Below are 21,321 nucleotides of genomic sequence, written 5' to 3' on the forward strand. Positions count from 1 at the left end.
TATCTGCTTAAAGTTAAAGCCCTGGAAAACCCGACTTCAAATCTTTTCATATATTCACAAGTAACAAGGTGAAATCAAATGTTTTATTTATGAGTTTAATGATAAAAAAAAAAAAAAAAGCTCATCAGGAGTGTGTGGGTGTGGTCAGATTTGACTGACAAGCAAAACTAATGCCATCAGATTCCAATTCAAAAGGCAGCTGAAAGCTGATTGGTTCTGGAATCATGTGATACCTATGATGACTGTTGCTATGCCTGAAACCATGGGTCTACATATCACACAAAAGGAAACAAAACAATTCTCATTTCTAGCCAAAGAGTGTGGATTTAATTTAGCGAAAAGATGACTTTCGTTAGCTGATTTTATCAGCTGTATCTAACTGGTGTGAGCTAATGCGTTTGTAAACTCCATCTCTGCTGACTTTTTTTTTTTAAACGCTTGCAGCTGATTTATTTTAAAACAAAAACCCTACAAAAGGGTCCTAAATATGCACAAAACGGAAAAGGGATAAGGAACTTGCATTGTTTTACACTGCAGGGTAAAAGTAGTTTTAAAGTGCAGAAATAAGTAAGTATATATGAATAAATGTAATTACAATGTGGATTACAGTTGGATGATTTGGTAGACTTTTATGGGTAAACATTGAAGGACATGCAACACAGCAGTTAGTTTTATGTTTAAATGTTTGTGCATTCAAACTGTTCAGCTCAAATGGAGGGATAAGTAATAAGGCTGGCAAACATAATTTCACTGAAAGCAAACTTGGATAGAGTACATAGCCGCCATTGTTACTTTAAACTGATATAGTCTTGTCTTCCAGGCAGTGGATGTTTCAGTCCAGAACAGGTATTTTACAAACATTGCTTATGTGACACACAGTTATCCAACAACATCCAAGAGAAATCTCGAAGCAAGGGAGAAATGTCTCACTAGAGTGTGACCTTTACTGTGTTTCAAAATAAAAGAGCTTAAGAAATACTTTTTGGCTCGAATACTAACAGTGATTATTTTGTTCATTTCGGAAACTTATTTTCGACTGTTGTTTTGGCATGTTTACCCATCTGGGTTTATGTTCCTCTTTTGGAGCATCTGTTCAAAAACACATCAAATACAACAGTGATGGAGCGACATGAACTGCCCTGCAGAGCTCCAGTTTAGTAAATGGTGGAAAAAAAAAAAGAAGAAGAAAGAAACGGACAGCTGAGTGGACTCACATACGACCACAGCATCAGAACGGTTCTTCTTGGAGTTCTGCTCGCCTTGGCCTACACTGCAGGCGCTGGGCTCCGCCTGGTAGGAGCACAGTGCCTCCCACTCACGCTCCAGACGGTTCTTGTTCTTCAAGTGGTCCTCCATGTATGACTGGAGGGAAAACAGACACCACCTCAGCCACCATTTCAAACGACAAGCCAGAACCGTGCAAAAAAACCCCAAAAAAACCAGAAAATATCTCAAAACATGGCTGCAAAACGAAATGTGTTTTGTTTTTGCAGCAATTTGGGATTAATGAAACAATAAACTGCAACAATTCCCCTTCGCCAAACCAGCGGTGTCTGCTAACAGCTTGTTGTTATTTTTCTTATAATATTTTCCAATCAATAAATTAACCAGAGCAAACCACTAAACCCTAAACAACAGCATCTCTCCATTCAAGCTACGATCAGCTGTCATGTAGTATTATTGTCCTCCGCCGCCGTACAACTGGGCGAGAAGGAGGCTGCTGAAGATCTAGGTGGGGAAAGTGCGCTAATGCTGGCGTCTTTGTGTGTTTGTGCGTGTGACCGAGAGGAAACAAAAAAATGCACACACAATTAAGACTCCTGAAAGGTTTGTTTGCATTGGAAATACTTCAGGGGTGTTTCAATCACGTCCCTCACTGCTTGCACAGCCACTGATAAGATTGTCTGCATTTAAGCCGTCGCTTGGAGAAGACAAAATTGAATCCGCTAGAGAGACAAAGATGGAAAAAGAGAAGGGGGAGGGGTAAAGGCCTGTGTGTGTATTCTCCCAAACCAGGGCAAGTCTTAGGGAGCTTAGAGGCTGTGGCTGGCAAGACGAGTCTTTTTTAGCGTAGCGCCGTGTTTCGCTTTCTCTCCTGTATCATGGCTCCCCTCCCGACGGGGTTAAATGGTTTAGTCCGCTATTGTGTGAGACAGAAGATTACAGACTCATAAACTGATGTCAGGGATCAGCTGGCTAATACAATGAAAGTGATACCCAGATGTGCTGGGTTTTTATCCCCATATTAAAAGCAGTATAGGTAGGCTGAGCAGAGAGGTGACACTCCATTGTTACATCCGAGTTATTCACTCCTGTCTGTCCAAAAAGGGAAATCCAAGTCTTTGCAGGATATATACAATTCCTACCGAGATGATAATCACAATTAAGCTTGTCCAACACATAATAGGCAATTACCCTGGCTCATGAATTCAGATTTCCTCTGCATGCATGCAAAGGCTATTAGCTGACTTATAACAACGTTACAAATCCTGCAGACAAAGGAAATCAAAGTTTATTGTTAGATACCGAAGCAAAGGTACGACTCAAGTCTTAAAAGCCAAACAGAGAAGAGAAAAAAACCCAAAAACTGTTGTGATTAATAGAGCTGCATAATGAGTGAACATGAAGGCACAATGTGCTCTATCTGAACCCATTAATGGCATAAAGGGATATTTCTGAAATATTACTTTAGATTTGCACTATTATACTTTGAACCATCCTTCAACCTTTAATGTTGTGCATGCCGAAAATTCAATTATGTAAAAAAAAAAATTAATGTCAATTCTAATAGCAGGCAACACTTATATTTGCATGTGTGGAGTTGTGCATTGCCTACACAAACACAGTGCTGTCTTCCCAGGAAAATGACAGCATGCCATTATGGCCACTTGACAGAGCCTGTCACCACTATGCTCTTGTCACCCTGTACAAGTACTCTCTGCTTGCCAGCCTGACAGCATCCCACCTCCCCTACCAATATTACATCTCCATGTACTTGATATTTCCACTCTGAATTGCATCCCATTCTATTCAAACGATGCCCTGAATCGATTGTATTCCAAATTCATATTTTCGCAGCTTAATGCAATGCAGCCAGCAGGCCCTTATCAAGCCCTCCCGCTTCTAGGGGGAGGCAGTGGACCATGGTGTATTCCAGAGACAGGGTAACGAAGGTTTAGTGAATGGGGGGATTATGTCTGCCAATCAGAGGGTTGGGATGGGAGGCCTGGGTGTCAGGGAAACAATGTCTAATCCTTCCTAAGCAGTCTCCTCGGCAGCAGAGGGTGCTGGGTGAAATCAGGATGAAGGGACAACCAGGGGAGCCAGACACAACAGGTAACACATTACTGTCAAGCTCCGCTGTCAAATTAAAACCAACAATACTGCTAACAGTTTGTGCGGGAAGCTTTATGATATGATAAACAGCTGCGAGACAAGAAAAGGGTATTAATGTGCACTACGATTTGTGTGACTTATAATAGCTAAATGAAAAGAACACATAGTGTTGTCTTAAATGGGAAGCAGTTTTTATTTTATTTTATGTTATGTTTTTTGGTCACAAACTATATTTCAAATTGTGAGTACAAGTCACTGAAGGAAGAAGGTGTTGTACGAGTCAGTGGCTATTTTTTCCTTTGCCTGAGTCTATTTTCCTGTTAAGCAAAATAGTCATCATTTAAAAAAATAAATAAATCAACAAGAGCTACTCAACATAATGATAAAGAGCCTCAAGCTACCTAATTATTGATTTTCTTTTTTCAAGGGAGAGGTGATTAAGCCAAGGGAACACAACAACAACAGCAACTGTATCAACATTTTGACCCTGTTTCTGCAGGAAACGTTGACAGAGATTTTGTGCAGCTTTTGAGAGGGAAAAACAAAAGTAAAGTGCTGTCCATGGTGCTGAAAAGACTTGCAGAAGCACAGCCACATTTTAAATCATTCAGTAGATAAAACGTGCAAGTTGTACTGCAGCTGAAAAAGGAAAAAGAGAGAATATGGAAACACAAGAGACGTGTCAAAGCTCTGAAAAAACACAGCAGATGACTCAGCACACAGAGGCATCCAATTTCATTTTTGAAGTTGGAAGTCGTTATGCAAGACTTTATCAGTCTTAAGGTGGGCCGCACAGTGGGTCACAACATCGTAGTTCATTTTTCCTGACGGCACCGAACTCTCCTAGTAGCATAGTAGTTGGTTGTGCGAGTGTGAGGTGATCGGGCCTCAAAAAAAAAAAAAAAAAGGACCCCCAGCATGTGTGCTTTGGAAAGCTGGGTATTCATCATCCTTCTCCACACAGTGTGAGCTCCAAAGAGCGGGAGAGGGGAGATGAGAGGAGAAGAGAGCAGAGATGGGAAAATATAGGTCTGAGATCAGTGATAACAAGGCAATCTCACACATGGTTTCATGCGAGATGGTGGTGGAATTTTAAAGAAGCGGCCCTATAGGACATCTCCATGTCAATCACGGCATGAAAGAGAAGTAAAGGTCCCAGTGTGTTTTACCTTTCTGCATTGTTAATGCCTGGCATTGCTGCTGTGAAGAAACTAGGCCTAATAATAACAGCTTCTAGAAATGATTCACGGTGGATCTTTTGTTATTTGCAGGGCTAAATGCTTTTCTATTGTCAATGTTTTCAAAAGGGGCTTCACAAACAAGCCTTGACGAGTGCAACAAAACCCATCTATTACCACCAATACAAGGCATTACTCAGATTCACTCTCATTCATTATAGCCTCCCAATATAAAAGCTAGACATGCAGTGTGATGAATGCTCTCTCCATTAATGGAAACTCTGCAAGGCATCTATCCATCTCTTTTATCAAGCTTGTTTCAAATGAATGAAGCGAAAGTTGTGCAAAATTGAAACAATCCATTGTCTGTTTGTGGAAGTGTTGGCAACCAAAAGCTTTTTCAATAAAAACTAAAAAAAAAGAAGGAGAAAAAACACAAAACCAACAACATTTCTAAAACATTCAAATGACAATCAGATAGGTAATGATATTTCACTTTTGTGCTGCTCTCATCACGCAAAACAATGTCTGCTTTATTTTGCTGCCGCAGTAAAAGCGAGACGGAGGGGGTAAAAGATGAAAATGACAGAGAAGAAAGAAGCAGGACAGAATGATAAAGAGAGAAAATGACACAGTAGAAGCTGTAAAAGTTGGAGGAGAAAAAGAAAAATGAAGACAACAGAGCCAAGATAAAACAGGAGGGAGAAAACAGCGGGAAGAGTGATGAAAAAAACAACAACAACAAAGATAACAGGATTCTGAAGGGAATGAGGTGAGAGAGGGATGAAAAGGAGGCGCAGCCAAACGGAGAGAAATAAAGTCGCTGGTTTCCAGCACACACTACAATGTAAACTCACTAAATATCTGAAGAAAGCAGCGAGACTCAACGTTTTCTGTCCCTACAGGCCCTTAAAGATGAGATCAAGCACCCCAACATCGACATTATGTCCCCAAAAGTGTTCACTTGAACTGATTTTAAACTACCAGTTGTTTAAATCTATGAATTATATACAAAACAATCACAAAATGGAGTAGAAGAAGTTTCAACCATTTATCCATCACCGGCTGTCACTGTTTTTCTATTGCTATTAAGGATTTCAACCATCCTGCTACTTTAAAGTAGCTAACTGTTTCAGCCATTTAAGCATTACTTTTAACCAACAATTCCCACCTTTCATTCATTACTCGCAGCTGTTTCAACTCATCTTTTCTCATACTTTCAGCTGCAACACATGGACATTACAACTGACTGGATTTGTGGATCTAGTTTTTTTTTTTTAAATCAAACCCTACTTTCTATTTATTCAAATCAATTTAGCAGCTCCACAGTCCACATTTTGCTGGGAGGAGCAGAGGTACCACAGGTTGTGAATCTCTGATGTAGGTCTGTGATCTTGTGCACAAAGCTGATTTAATGTAGCTCTGATGAATAGCAGTTCCTCAGACGAGACTGAACTCACCCTGTCAGGTTAAATGCATCATCATGAGACATGATGAGATGCTGTGGTCGTTTGGTCAAAACAATCAGATGCTAAGAACCACAAATGCTCTCTGAGGGCCTGACAAGCAACCACATCTCAACCAACATCCTCGTACACTTCCCCTACTAACATACATCTTCATCACTTTCTTACCAGTATCATGTGACCAGTGGAGATGTCCATGTTGGATGGGACTGGCTCCTCGCACCAGGAGGAGGTGCTGCTGCGAGTCGACGGACTGGCTGCGGGGCCATCGCTGAACTGAGACGACACGCTGTTGAGCCGGGAGTGGCGCAGGGTCTCCGGCCGCTCCACGCGCTCCGACGTTCGGATCGCCATACGCTGGCGACACAGCTCCTGGGGATTAGAGGAGATGATGATGGTGAAGAAGTGGATAATCAAGAAATCTGTATTTTTTTTTTTTTTCCCTCTCACACCAGACTCCTTGCAAGGTTTAATGTGTTTATCTTCCTTTCATGCATCATAACAATAGTTTTATGTATTCCATGTGCTTATCCTCGCTGTTAGGGGCTGAATTCTGTAAATGCACCTTGTAAAATCCTGTATCTCGGCTGACTTGATCTGTCCTCACTTGTCTGTAGATTAATGGCTTATCCTCGTGGATTATGGAGCTTATACTAATTATGTCAAATATATGTACATGGTTGAGGAACCCTACACGACTTACAGAATAAATTCAGTATGTCACACCTTGCTGCCACACAATGACTGTCTTCATTGTTTAACAACAGATCTTTCAGCTGATGGAAAAAAAAAAAAAAAGAACCTCACATGAAAATCCTACACAAAATCAGCACAAATTCATACTGTAAAGTCAAAACCTATGAAGGGAAACCTGCATTATTTTAAAAGAAGGACCTCTTTTGAAAAGATAGACACAACTGCAAAGTATAATTTCCTGTTTTGATTGATATCTCCAACTGCCAGGAAGATTACACTTCTGCTCATGACTCAGCTTTTCTCCCATCATGCCTCAGTGCAGGGACAGGACATAAGAAATTTGAGGACAAGGCATTATCAAGTATACAAAATCAGAAATAATGGAAAAGTGAAAAAAACAAAAAATAAAACTATTGTTAGATTTGTGCAGTCTTACACATTGTGTCTGCTTCCCTCCATATGTTGTGGTCTCACTTGATATTTCCATGTTAAATTCATCATACGTAATCGCAATCATGTTTGATTTTGGGAGGCAGAATTCATCTCCATACTCAATTAATAACAGGGAGGGCAGGGCAGGCGAGAGAAAACACCTTGTGAAAGCACAGGCTATCTCATGATGAATCATAGTGATATTTCCCCCTGGAGCACAGGCCCCTCTAAGCCCTGGTCTTGGATCAGCCTTTCCGCCGTCAGACTTTAATGATTAGAGCCATGAAGTGGTGCCCTGGGCCTCGGCCTCGGGGCACTATCCAGGTCCACCTCATAAGTCATCCTACTTCTCAACATCTCTGCAAAGCGCTGTGCTGTAGCGCAGCTCAGAAATGGTCCCAGAAGAAGGCAGGGGGATGCAGTTAGAGCCGGAGAGGGCCAGAGGAGAGACACACGGAGCCCAGCGAGGAGCACAGGTCGAGGGATTACAGCTTCCATGTTACCCCCGTCTTTCAGAGTGATAATAAGAATGAAAACATGCCAAGAGGAGACAAAGTCTACAGTCTGTGCTGAAATCTAACAATAAGACTCTCCCCACACAACTCTCTCTGTCGAGCATGGCGGACACACCCACATGAATGTCGACAGAGGAGTTAGCCCAATCCTCATAACGTATTGAGTAAGAACAGGTGCCGTATATAATCTAAAATTTGCACTGGAGCACGACATAATGAAACTGGTATTTATCATATTTAAACAATGCAAATGGTAATGGACATGTGTGTATGTCAGAAGGAGATAATTAAACATTTAAATGTATATTTGAGCTTATTTTCCCTGTTTTATTTCTATATGATATCTTCTCTGTGGCCATCGTTGTAACACCTCCAGCCTCTCAGAGCAGCCCTGTGAAAACCTGATTAAATATTGAAAATGTTAACGCGACATGCAGATAAATGTGTTCTGAGTGCCACGCTGGGCACAGCTGAGCCCCAGCGCTGAAAATCAATACAGCTCAGGCTGCCCGTTGCCCTGGAGGAACAGAGGGAATAGGTCACAGTGGCGGCCTGCTCCCTGTCTCACACACAGGTGTATACACACACACACACACACACACACACACACACACACACACACACACACACACACACACACACACACTTCTCCTGAAAGGGTGAGCATCAAATAATTGGATGCTGCAAATATCTACTGGCGCGAAAAGTAAAAAAATTCAAGAATTTAAAAGCTTAAGATTTATGTAAATGTACACAAAACTATTGCTCTGCACAATTAATTTTACCCCCCCCCCCCAAAAAAAAAAAAATCACTGCAGCTAAAAAAAAAAACCCATCACGAGCAAGTGTAAGATAATCCTTCAAGCATATACACACATGAACAAACACACTTTCACAAACCAATTGGATAATCGACCGTATCCGAACAGAGTGTGTTTTTCTCCAATGGCAGAGAGCAGGCTAAGTGTCCCGCCCCCTGATTGGCTCATAGCGAGGAGGCTGGTCTAACCTGATAGGTTGCGGTGGCATCAGTGCTGGTGTCAGTCCCCAGGCTGGCAAGCTTCTCCTTCATGCGCAGGTGTGAGCGCTGGCGCACGCAGAAGAAAGTGGCGGACACTGAAAGCGCCACCAGGATGAAGAGCATGCAGAGGACGGAGAGCAGCAGGAACTGGCCCGACTCCACCCTGGTCTCCTTCACCACGGGGATCTGGGTCAGGCTGCCCCTCTGGAGGACGCACACAAACATAGAGAGAACACACTGTCAGAGCGGTAAAGGATGCCACTCTGTCTTCTTCCAGATTGATGCAGTCATTTTGGATTTACAGCAAACCGCCACATCAAGACTGCATCAATTTTCACCTGAAGGCTTGTGTTGATTTTCCAGTAAAAAACATACGGACACGACAGTGCTAGTGCTTCCTCACCTACCTCCACTTTCGCTCCCACTCTTTCCTTCCACCCACCATCACTGTCTAACCGGCCCCACTCGTTAGACAGCGCTGACACCGGCCTTATAATATGCATTCAGGCTCAGTCAACCCCTATTACCAGCCCCTGTCCGGTGCTGTCTCCACACTGAGTCCCACTATAGATATTTACAACCCCATTTAGTGCTGGCATGGGGTGGGCTGGCACTGTGCAGCTACAGGAGGTTGGGATACTAAAAGCTTGAGCTTAATTAGCTCCTCTGGTCCTGAGTTTTGGCTGGATTAGGCCCTGGCCCAAGCTGCACAGCTAATGGCTACCAGGACATGGGGGAGACACAGGCGGCCCAGACCGGACCTTCATACATGCACCACATCAAAAGCCTTTTCACATATTCACACCCACACTGCATGTTAATGCAAACAGGAAGTTATATTTGTCTCGCTGCAGCAGACCTGCTTTTAATGTGCTGTAATATCGTCGAAGAGATTCTTATCAGTGTGGGTTAAAGAACCGGCCTTCGTGTTGATAATTGGTCCACTTGTGGCCATTTACTGCAATGATAAATTCCCTGTAGGTCTCACTGATACATCATATTTTGAAAGCATAACAGTGAAAATTGGGAGCATTACTTGGGAGGGGTAATTAAAGATACCTAAAATGTAGCTATTAATACGATGTTCTTTGCTGATTGCATTAAATATAGGCATCCTGTAGAGGTGGTTTTTACTTTTAGGTCTCACAAACAGAGGGGTACAATTCGCATATTACAATTTACTTCACATAAATCACCCTCGCTGTCCTCCACGATTGACATAAAAACATGAGGTTTCTCTAAAAGCCAGTTCTCCACCGATTCTGATCTAATTTTACCAGCTGCCCAAATGCCAATAGCTATACATCTGCAAAAGGGCAATATCAATAACAGTGCACAAATACATCAGCAGGCTCCTAATTGTCGGCATGCAATATTGAAAGATTGATGGGTGGAGGGAATCAAATCTACACTGGGGGGGGGTAGGGGGGGTGGCAGAGCTCTGACATTTAGCCTGAGGGGTCTAATGGGCCGGCTGAAGGATGGCTACATCTTGTTATACCATTTTCAAAACAAGACACTTCACCTCGGACCAGTAACAATGTGGTTTGACCTTGTGGCTCGTAATAGCCAATGTTTTAGCGGTTGTGTGGCTGCCCGGGTCTTTACGATTACTGTGTTGGGCCTGAAGTCGGTTGCTGCTGATTGCAATTGCAGTGGCTCGAGCATGTAGCTCCAATCAAGCATTAAGAGGTTAGACAACAACTGAGAGGTTTGAAGAGGCTCGTACACGGAGGGGAGAAATGGCCTCCATCCAGTGACTCATCTGTGCTGCTCAGTGATCAAATGAATATATAGGCAGCAGCAACATTTGGAAAAGGAGCACAATTTTTATTTGCTGGGTACTTGTCTTCTTGAGCAGCATCTGCCATAATCACATGGTACAAAAAAACAAAACAAAAAAAAAAGAATACGTAGAAGCTGAAAATCTCTCTTAGTATTCTACATATTTAGCACCATAGACCCAGCAAGACTCCAAACGAAACCAAAGTGCATATTGGTTGCAATCTGCCTCAACCTATTTCAAGCACCGAAGGACCCAATCCTTTCTTTATTTTCATTAAAAAAAAAAACAACAACACATATTTTCAAGTTCATTAATGACATGGCCCTTTACAATCTGTGGCTACTCTTAAAAAGTATTCAGGTAAACACCTCAGAATGAATAAAAAGCATTTCCTCTGTGGAGGCAAGCAGGCTTGAAATGCAATGCAATCATAAAAAAGCGGTTGAAGGCGGTAATCGTGTTGAAAGGAGACAGAAAGAAAGAAAAAGAGGAGGAACAGGGAGGAGAGGAGGTGTGAGAGGAAGAATTATCTTCATGGGCCTCAAGTGTTTTGTCCCTGAGCTTTTTTTTCAATTTTCATTTATTTATCTATTTTTGCAATAATTTTTTTTTACATTTGACCATAAATGGAGTCTTATTTGATTGATGTATTTCAAGAATTTATGTTTAACTAAATGAATAACTAACTGAATACAGGTTTTAAATGAATAAATGTCAACAAATTAAAATTAAAACTTCAATGAATGAGACATTTTCTTAAACTAGAACTAGAACTTAAAAATGATAAAAAAAATTTTAAAGGTGATCCTTGATGAACTATGAAGGAATAAAGTATGAGATTTTTTTCCTCTGTAGAAATGTTTTTTTTCCAAGTTTAAAAAAAAAAAAAAACATTTTATTGACTCAATCCTACTATTCATGTCTCATGTGTGTAACATCCAAACTGGTTGCTCTGCCTCCAACAGACTTTCTCCTTCTGCCTCTCTCTTCTATTCATATTGCCCCTGTCTGGTGAATTAGCCAATCTGAGAAGAGACAAGGGGCAGATGGATTTCGGTGCTCTAGATTATTCAAATTATAACGGGGAAGGTCAGGCAGAGAGGTGTTGTCAGGGCGGATGCCTATTCCATTCACTCAAAATCACAAAACCTTTAAGAAGTGCAAGAGGAAAATCCTCACAAACACACAACACCCAAACCTCAACAATTTTAAATCAATGCTTTTTTTTTTTTTTTTTCAAAGTTGCAGCTACTATTACATATTTGGAAGGTATAAAAACAGCTACATTAAATGCAGTCTTCATGAAATAAAATCCGAGTTAGAATCTGCAATTAACAAAAGAAGATCACACAATTTAGCTCTGCTGGTAAATTTTCCTGCATTTTTCTGGCAAACCCAAGTGCTCTATGAAGTTGTACAAATTTTGCAAATGCAATAGGCCTATTTTTTTTGGACATATTTACAAACGTAAAAAAAACCCTCTTCAAAATAATTATCAATTATGAAAAATTAATAATTAAAGAAACGTAATATGGGCAACTACCCATACAATTATAATGTTTGTTCAGTCAGTCCTAAAAACTAGATTTTTTTTTTCGAAAAAAAACAACAACAACCCAGAAAAGAATAGAATAGAGGTTAAACAATATTTTATATTTTTTAATTTAATCACACGATTAAAATAGAATAATGTATACAATCACAGAGCGGATTAGCAGCTTTCATCTCTTAAGGTTTTAGAGTTGGAGCTGCTGCCGGGCACCAAAGAGGATGAACCTGCACACAAACTTTGTCCCCTGCAGCCAGATGTGCTCACAGTAAAGCACCGGACTCCAGACCCAGTTTTACCGGGAATTGTTCGATTATCTCACATTTATATTTACCGCACTTAGAATGCATAATGTTTCCGATGCTCGATCATATTTTATCCCATCAGCTTTTTGGAGATTCGATCTCCATCAAACTATTGCACAGAAAGGACTAAATAAAATCAGACCATGAAACCTGCAGTGCTCCTAAGATATTCAGCAACTCGCTTTTTCATTCAGAAACAAACAAACAAACAAACAAAAAAAAACAGCTTTCAACGTCAGGCCACGATTGTTCACAAGTTTTGAAGGCCGATCCTTTCTGATGCCTTTTTACGCATTTGACGAATTAAAACTTGGCACACTGACTACTGCACAAAACAGTACGGACACACGTTGCAAGCCGGTAGATAATTACCCAAATCCGTGTCGCGGGGCAGAGCGCGCATTTCGCGGTAAACGGAGGATGCTGTGTCTTGTATTCCAGAGAGCACGGATAACCACTGACGCCCGCCGCAGCTCCAAGAAGCGTTTGTGAGTCCCGGCCGCCCACTCAGTCCGCTTCTCCAAAAGTTCCCCTGCGAGGGTCCCATGCGTCCCCCAGCGCCAACAAAAGAGCGCGGCTTCAACACGTAGATGAAGAAAAAGAAAAAAAAAAAAAAAAAAAAAGAAAAAAAAAAAAAAAAGGGAGAGTCGGAGAGAATAAGAAAAGGGAGAAGAATGTGGGATATGCCCGCCTGATTTTCCGAGCCTCGGAAGAATGTGCAGAAGCCCCACTACTGAGTCCTTTCAGCGCCTCTGTGCCAATGAAAAGAGATGGGGAGGTGGTGGGGTTGGGTTTTTTGCGATCATTTAGTTAAGGCTGAGCCCCTCCTTATATTCAGCAGCTCAGGAGTCCCCGTCCATTGCACATGTCATATCCACTGGTTGCTATAGTGATGCCTCCACATGTTGTCGACAGTGAATGTTCAAGGAGCGATGCCTGGCTAATAGGCTTGCGGGCCGAGGGGCGATATGAATGGACATAGGGCTAGTCACTCATTTGTTGAGCTACTAGGGGTCTCTGTGTTTGGTGTGTGAATTGCTGTTTTCTCAGGCTCTCCTTTTCCTCTGCTCCCTCTCCCAGGGATTCAGTTATGTGAGCAGAATAAGGGAGATGGGGCAGTCTATTCTTCAAAGTAGGCTTTTGCATTCAAAGCTGAAGTGAGCGCTATAAGAGACTACCACACAGTACAGTAGTTGTAAACTATATGAATGCTGCATTGGAAATTGGGAGCGTTCTGAAAAATGCTCAGCCTCAAGTAAATTGTGTATAATTGGCTAAGTCTTTTCTCTGCTCCCTTCTTAGATCTGCCAGAATAAAGAGAAAAAAGGGGGTGGAAAATTGCAAGTTTAACAAGTTTTAAAGATGAAACTCACTAATAAAATGCCATCCTAATTAGCAATCAGTCTGAAAAAAAAAAAATGATCCAATGGAGAGCAACAGCTGCACTTAGCAGGGAGAGAGAGAGAGAAAGGGGGATTATGGAGAGCACAAGGAGAGAAAAGGAGAAAGCAAAAGAAAAGGGGCGGTGAAGAGAGGAGAACGGGGGTCCTGTCAAATGCAGATGACGAGTCGTGGGGAGGGGGGGGGCTGTGTGATGGGGGGGGGGGGGGGGGCTCTCCAGTTTATTTTTTCCATTCAGAGAGCACCCCCTCCTCTTCTCTATTGTCCCTCAGTGTGACAGCTGGAGTTGGCAATGTGAAGGGGAGAACAAAAACGAGCTTGCTGTCCAGCCTGGGTCCGTGGCCGCATCGGACGCCACCCCACCTTCAAAAAACAGAGCCAGCCAGGCGGCCCGCAGGGACCAAATCCCAAGCAGAGTGCACTCAACTGACTCAACAATTTTTATAGCGTCTCCAAATCTCTTAAACAGTCCAGCTACTCAAACCTTGCAGCTGAAAAAAAAAAAAAAAAAAAAAAAAAAACGTGCATTTTTCTTTCTTTGTGCCTTTAAATGCCGTTTTTCCTTCCTTATGACTGACACGTTTCACGTCATGCTTTCTGCACGCTTGCATCCTCATATATGAGAAATTATTCAGAATCCAGATTCGGTTTTCTCTCCGCCTGCCAGAGGGCACACAAACGGTCTGGCCAGAGAGCCAATCTTGCAGTTTTCTTATTCAGTTCAAGTGCAAGACCAAATTGTTTCTGCAGTGCTCACCGTTGCACTAATGTAGGACTGCTGCAGAAGTAATGCATGGCGGGAGACTCTTATCATGACTACCAGTGAGTGTTTTTTTTATTACTGGTAAGAAATACATAGTAGCCCTTGAAGTTAATCCCTAGAAAATCAGTCCCTACATTAAGTCAACCATACAATCATATCTATCCTGTTCTCTGGTGGACTGGAAGAGAGCCTTGTTCACTCTTCTTCATATGAGATACCGTGGTCACCCACCTGTCAGCCCTATCTAAATCCACAGTCATCCAAACTACCGTGTTCCCCTGTGGATGCTGTAAAGGAAGGAAAAATGTCGGCGCGTCTCTGTGCGTCTTCTTTGAAGGAAAACCTGACTTTGGCACCTGTTGTTTTCCTTTACTTGAACTCTGCGTAAATGGACACATTTTCACACATTTCATGTGCAGCGCGCTGCACAGTACAATTTCACAACTCATGTCACATCCCCCAGTGAGACCAGCGCTAATGGTTATCACACCAGGGAGGTCTGACGTGCATCGATTCATTCTCACAAAAACCTACAAGCAGTCAAAATTCAGGAGCACACTGAAGTCACTCCTATGGTCACTGGCGATATTCGCTGAGGCTGTCATTGTCTGTGTGCTCCTCCGGTAAAAGTGCTTCCTCGGGGGCAACACATGTTCGACCAGTCGTCGTGAGTCCTGCCAGGCTTATCTGTCCCTCCTCTCCTGTCGCTGCTCCGCTGTTTGCCTCCGTGGCACATTTCACATTTCCAATAAAAAAAGATGTGAGGGCACCGGGCGTGTTTAAACAATGGCAGAGAGAAGTATGCAGCACTTCACCGTGTCACTGGGAGAGGGGGGGATGAGGAATGTTAAAGAAATGTCAGGATTAAGTGCACTACCTGAGACATCCACTGATGCCTCTGTGCAAGTTCAGAAAAAGGGTATGAGGAGACAATAATTTGCTTAGATATTAGCTTGAACCTACAGGCTACAGAGTTTTAAGCGCCCGCCCCTGCGTGTGCAATCTGAATAGACACATGTGCAGCTGTTAGCCGATCTTTCCTGCAAAATACACATCAACAATTCATATTCAGTGTGTATACCTGCAAGTGCATTACAGGCAACCCTCCCCTGGACACACTAAAAGTCAGAGATTGAAGTATTCTAGCAAACAGAAGAGAAAGGCAGACTGCAGAGGACACAGAGGCAGCACATATATACCAATCACACCACAATGATATCAGTGAGAGGCTGATGTCATTTACAGTGCTGCACAAGAAACCAACAGCTGCACTGTGTACCTGCAGACTTAACTAACGTGTGATACAGTTACTCCGAAAATAGTTGGGATTCTGCTAGGCTCTTTGAAATGGGGTGCAATAAATTATTCATAATAATATCTGAGCAAGGCTGTTGCTGCGGCTCAATTTGGGAAGGTGTTGGAGGATTAGTTTCGAACCATAGCGCAGAGAAATCTATGCAAAACAAAATACATCGGGGTGTTCCTTTTTTTTTTTTTTCAGATCCACCAGCTGTTATTGTTATTGCCGAAGTGATTTTACAAGATGTATGTGTTCGTGTGAAGAAAATATCTGCCCTCGTCTGGGTTTTTACTCGTCGTCTTTGTTAAACGTTTGACTTGCATGCTCATCGTTTAACATTTAGAATTTGACAAAGCGCTCATAAAGGCAGAGGCAGTGATGTGCAGACAAAGTTTGACTTGAAAGTCTGTCTTTTTGGATTCAGGGCGATGTCATCTTAGTGTATTGTTAGTTGCTACACTGCAGTTTGACATAAAAATAGCACTTATATGTAGATAAAATATAAAAGGTGACACTTTACTCTCATGTGTAAACTCCTGTTAAAAATCACTTAAGGTGCAGAAACTTGACAGTGAGGTGGATTGTGTGTGTGTGTGTGTGTGTGTGTGTGTGTGTGTGTGTGTGTGTGTGTGAGAGAGAGAGAGGGAAACACCATGTTTCCTAATGGATGATGTTCAAAGAGACATAAAGGTCCCATTTCTGGGTTTTACTTGAAACATTTGAATTGTTGTGTCTCATGCTCATCGCTTGCTGAGAGAGGAACCATTCAAAGCCTGTGTGTGTGTCAGCCATGTCATTCTGGTATTTTCCCCAGATGAGCTTGTTGAAATAGGCCTCTTTCTTATGTGAATCCCAGCCCAGGCTTTGGCCCATGCCAAGCGGTTCAAAGCAGTAAACATCAAGGTAAATGCTATGCCTGTCATCCTGACTATATTTAAAGCAGAGGCAAACCCACACACACGCACGACACTGTGCACTTCAAACACAAACAGTGTTGTGGCGTCATAGCCCGGAGTATGAAATCACACCATATCTGTAAAATTATAGAAAACGTTGCTGTAATCTATGATGATGACAACAAAGTGATTCATATTTCAGTTGTTTACACGCAGTGTGTATTGCAGGCTGTGCAAAAGTTTTATGAGAAAAGTGAGGATGCTTTAGAAAATAATTCCAGAAATAGTTTTTAATTTATCGGTTAATTTGCGAAGTACAGTAAACAGAAATAATTAATAAATACAATCAGTATTTGCCTTTAAAACAGCACCAGTTCTCCTACTTGTGCCCTGTTTTAAAGGTAGTTGTTCAAAGCATTTTGGAGAACTTGCCAGAGTTCTTCTGTCTCAGTGTCTTTTGTCTGCTCTCGTACTTCAGGACCGACTCCATGATGTTGAGATCGGGTCTCTGTGGGACCCCACCATTTGCAGCAGGACTCATTTTTCTTCTTGTGGCTGAAGATAGTTCCTTTCTGACGCTGGCTTTATGTTTTGGCTCATTGTCATGTTGCAGAGTGAATTAGGGACCAATCAGACGCCTCCCTGATGGTACTGCGTGACGGTTCAGAATCTAAAACTCTATTGTGCTGAAAAACTTTGCATTGTACTTTAACTCAAGCAAAAAGTGAGTCAAAATTACAGAAAATCTGGACCTGATGGCGCTAAGTGCTTAGCATTCAAGTCAACTGGTAGGGTAACTGTGCAAGACAGTCAGTAATCTTTGGGGGGAAAAAAAGTTCCTTGATTTTAGACACGTAGCCAGAAGCAGCTTGTCGGTACAAGCCAGCGACTGTCGATTTTGCTGCTTAAATGTAAACAGTGACAAGCATAATTTATCAGCTAATTACACAAACCTAACGTTAGTAAGATAGCCTCAGTTAGGCTAATTACGCTAACCTAAGTTCCATTATTGGTTGAAAACAGCCTCCTGTTGACTTTTTCATGGTCATTTTAAAACCAGAACTCTGCAAAAGGGATCTGATCTAAAATCTTTATAGCTACATACATGAGATCATGCTAAAAGACTGTTGATTACCTATCGAAGTAAAGAGACAGCTTCAGTCTTGTATTTCAGTGAACAGCTGGTTTGTCCAAGTATTACCCCTTTAACTTAATAAGATAAAAGGCTTTTGGGATAAGGACTAAACAATTTGTTGCAGACATTATGGTAGCATTATCCTAAACGTCTAGTACCAATTTCCAAACGGTGGGGAAAATAGGCAATAAAACAGAGGAGGACCCAGCCATAAATGACCTCTAAACCCACAAAATAATAGTCTATTAGGTAATGCAGGTAATCAGATAGTTAGCTCAACATGCTAATGACTGAAGTGTACATTTAAACAGATTTAATCCATCCTTAAAACTTTTGCTTTGTGTTCTCGGTTTTTCAAAGGCCACCCTCCAAACTCCAAGGGTAGAGTATTACTACACCACTTTAACAGACCTGCCACTACGGTTGCTAAGCTATGATTGGTTAAAAATCTGCATGAATGGTCTCTTAAACTGAAGTACAGCTTTAAATTTAAGATCTGGTCTTCTCTTTCAATGTTTAGTTAATTCCAGACAAGACAAAGCTTACTTAAACATTGTTTTTTCTTAATTTGGTGCAGCTTTAATTCCCCACTGGTTTCAGATGGCAGTAATGATCCTTTCTACCTGCAGCTGTGTTGACAATGGGAATATGTCTGACAAGAATCATGTTCATGTTTGCTAAAATGCAGACAAAAATGTATTAAACAGTCACCAAATGGTGCCTCATGCCTAAAAACTAAAATCAGCTCAGTATCGGTGAAATGTTTGCACTGTGGTCTGAGACACACTAAATTATACTCATATTTTCATTAATCACGATGACAAGAATTATTTCTGAGATGTAATGAGGTTTTGATGAGGGATATTATGATACTGTAGGTGAAAAGTCATTAGACACCAAATAAAATGGCCAGGTCCAGAGTGTCATCCCAGTTTGCTAAAACAGAACCCAATCAGGAAAAGTAATTGAAGGTAATACTTCACTCTATTGTGTGAAAAGATAAAAGAGCCACCACTAAAAAAAAATCTCATCCAACATGGCCGCAGTCAAAAACAGCAAGGCAAACAGCTAGGTTTTTATTGTTTTGTTTGAATAGAATCCACACTACTTTTAGACTATTGTGTTCTCAGCGGTATTTTTTTTTTTTTTTTATCTTGGAGAGAGATAAAACTGCAATTAATTTTGAAAGGGGGGAAAACAGTGAGACAATACATCAAGTCACACATGAGTGGTGGCAGGCAGGGATATGTGGGCTGCTGCGGAATAACAGAGGTAGTCAAAGGTAGCATTCATAATTGAAACCCCTGTCACAAGAGACTTAGTGGGCTGGGAGACTCTGATACTCAGACTGACAGTAGAGGGACAAAGAGAAGTGTTCAGAGGAGAGCACACAGTGATTTCATGGGTTCAATAGGATGTGTTCTCTGCACACGTGAGTCCACATACCATCTAAAAGCACCAAACACTATAGCTGCTTGACCATAGTACAGTGGTGCTGAATTCTATTGTGCAAAGAGTTCAAATTCACCAACAATCTACGATGAGGTTGATAAATTGGTCATTTTTTTTTTTTTAGAATTAAGTTTTCCAAACCTAACCCAAGCACATTATGGTAGCCTAATGTGTGAGTCCATGCACAGCAAGTGGTAAAAACATACCTATAAACAGCAAAAGGAAACAGTATGGACGCACCCACCAGTAGGAGTCACTACTGCTACGAGGAAGAAATGAATCCTCTCCTGCTTCCTATCAATGAATAAATGGCCAACGGGGCAAAGCTGCAAGCACAGCTGTCGGGAGCTGAATCCAGGTCTTTAAAGGTGGGTAAGTGCTTTTCCCCCATATACAGTTCAAGCACACCAAATATATCTTAAAGGAGCAGTGTGCAGGATTTAGTGGCATCTAGCTGTGAGATGGCAGATTGCACCCAACTGAACAGCCCTCCCATCGATCCCTTTCTTTCCAAGCATGTAGGAGATCCTGTGGCGGCTTAACGTAACATAAAACTGCAAAAGGTCCTCTCTAGAGCCAGTGTTTGTTTTGTCTGTTCCGGGCTACTATAGAAACATGGCAGTGCAACATGGCGGGCTCCCAGGAAGAGGACCCGCTCCCTATGTGGGTATAAAAGGCTCTTTTTAGGGGAACAAAAACACATTTTAGACTAATGAAAACATCATTAATATCATTACATTTCAGCCTAAATCCTGCACACTTTTACGATTTTCGTAATACCCGTTAAGTCTGTAGCAATTAGCTTGAGTTGATTTAACTACAAAATTTTAAAAAATTGTTGATCATTATATAACCACAGTCTGTAAAGTGACACCTGCATGATTACGAATTCAGTTTTAAAGGCTTCATTATTTTTACATGCTTTTATATGATGGAGAATATTGCTAATTCGATGAAACAGATGAAAATATATTTGGTACTTTTTGACTGTGTATAGGACGGCACTCCAGCCAGAGTTAAACAAGTGTTCACACTAAGATCACCAGTGCACTCCAAATGAATCAAATCTGGCATCTTCTCAAGCGCTGTTGAACCGCTGCTGAATGTGGTGTCATGCCAGTACACTCAATGAGATCCTGGGCCTGTTTGTTTAATGGCATCCATGCCTGATAGAGCACAGACAGAGCAAACAAAGCAAGAAGAAAACCAGAACAAGCATCCCAAAGTGAAAACCCAGCCGCGCTGCCATTGGTCAGTTGCAGTGTAGGGCGTATTGGCGGGTGGAGAACGAGTTTGGCCACCCAGCCTGCGCACAATGTGGCACTCATCGCTTTTTTATGACCACATTTCTGCCATTTTGCCTTTCTGAAAACATGAAATAATATTTTGTTTGTAGTGTTCAGCCTCCGTAATACAATTTCTGTCTAAATTACCACTACGAGAGTGCCTCAAGACATTAGTAGATAATTATTCTTCTAGTTTAAATTGAATAAAAACAATATACATTTCTGATCACATGGGGTTAAGTTTATTGGCCAACCAACCCCACGTGTCTCCAGCTGCACCGTGCTGGTGGACTCGCTGCATATTGGGCCCACCTGCCTGAGCATACGCCCCGATGATCAGCTACAACTTGTATAAGTGAAGATATAGATGTAGAACCACAGGAGGCAGTGCGTGATGGGCTAAGGGTCGTATCCCTGTAAATGCACACAGCCACAGCCTCATAAATTCTCATCAGTGTCTTCATTAAACATTTTCCCCCGTTATCACCATGACAACGCTGGCCCAGCGTGCGCCCGCGGGGAGAGGCGTGTGTGCCTGTGTAACCCCGGGGGTTACTTTGGGGGTTACTTGGCACAGAAGGCAACAGCCCATACTTCTCCTCCAGACTCTCTCCTCTTACTATAGGGATGGAGGTGGGGGGGGGGGGGGGGGGGGATTGTGGAGTGGCAGGCGGCCAGCAACGCCAGATCTGTTCCACGGCGATCACACTTGACAGGCACTGGTTGTGTCTGGACTGGAGGCAAGCGCTCTGATTTCTCTCTTTAATTACTGCTAATCGGAGGAGCCGCGGCCCATCCTAATGA

The 21,321-nt window shown here is 42.0% G+C and overlaps 1 protein-coding gene across 1 annotated transcript in view; it reads right to left on the bottom strand.

Moving 5' to 3' along the window:
* The window catches only part of ptprn2 (protein tyrosine phosphatase receptor type N2), a 123,332-nt gene that overhangs the window by 18,295 nt on the left and 83,716 nt on the right, over positions 1-21,321 (bottom strand). Inside the window, exons 12-14 of the mRNA XM_069159531.1 lie at positions 8,633-8,848; positions 6,149-6,352; positions 1,215-1,362 (exon numbers count right to left, since the gene is read on the bottom strand). Coding sequence (XP_069015632.1) covers positions 1,215-1,362; positions 6,149-6,352; positions 8,633-8,848 — 568 coding nt within the window. The remainder of the gene's footprint in view (positions 1-1,214; positions 1,363-6,148; positions 6,353-8,632; positions 8,849-21,321) is intronic.

Source organism: Embiotoca jacksoni, unplaced genomic scaffold (genome assembly GCF_022577435.1).
Source record: "Embiotoca jacksoni isolate LCO1_2020_lvr unplaced genomic scaffold, fEmbJac1.0.p SCAF_25, whole genome shotgun sequence".
Classification (NCBI taxonomy): domain Eukaryota; kingdom Metazoa; phylum Chordata; class Actinopteri; family Embiotocidae; genus Embiotoca; species Embiotoca jacksoni.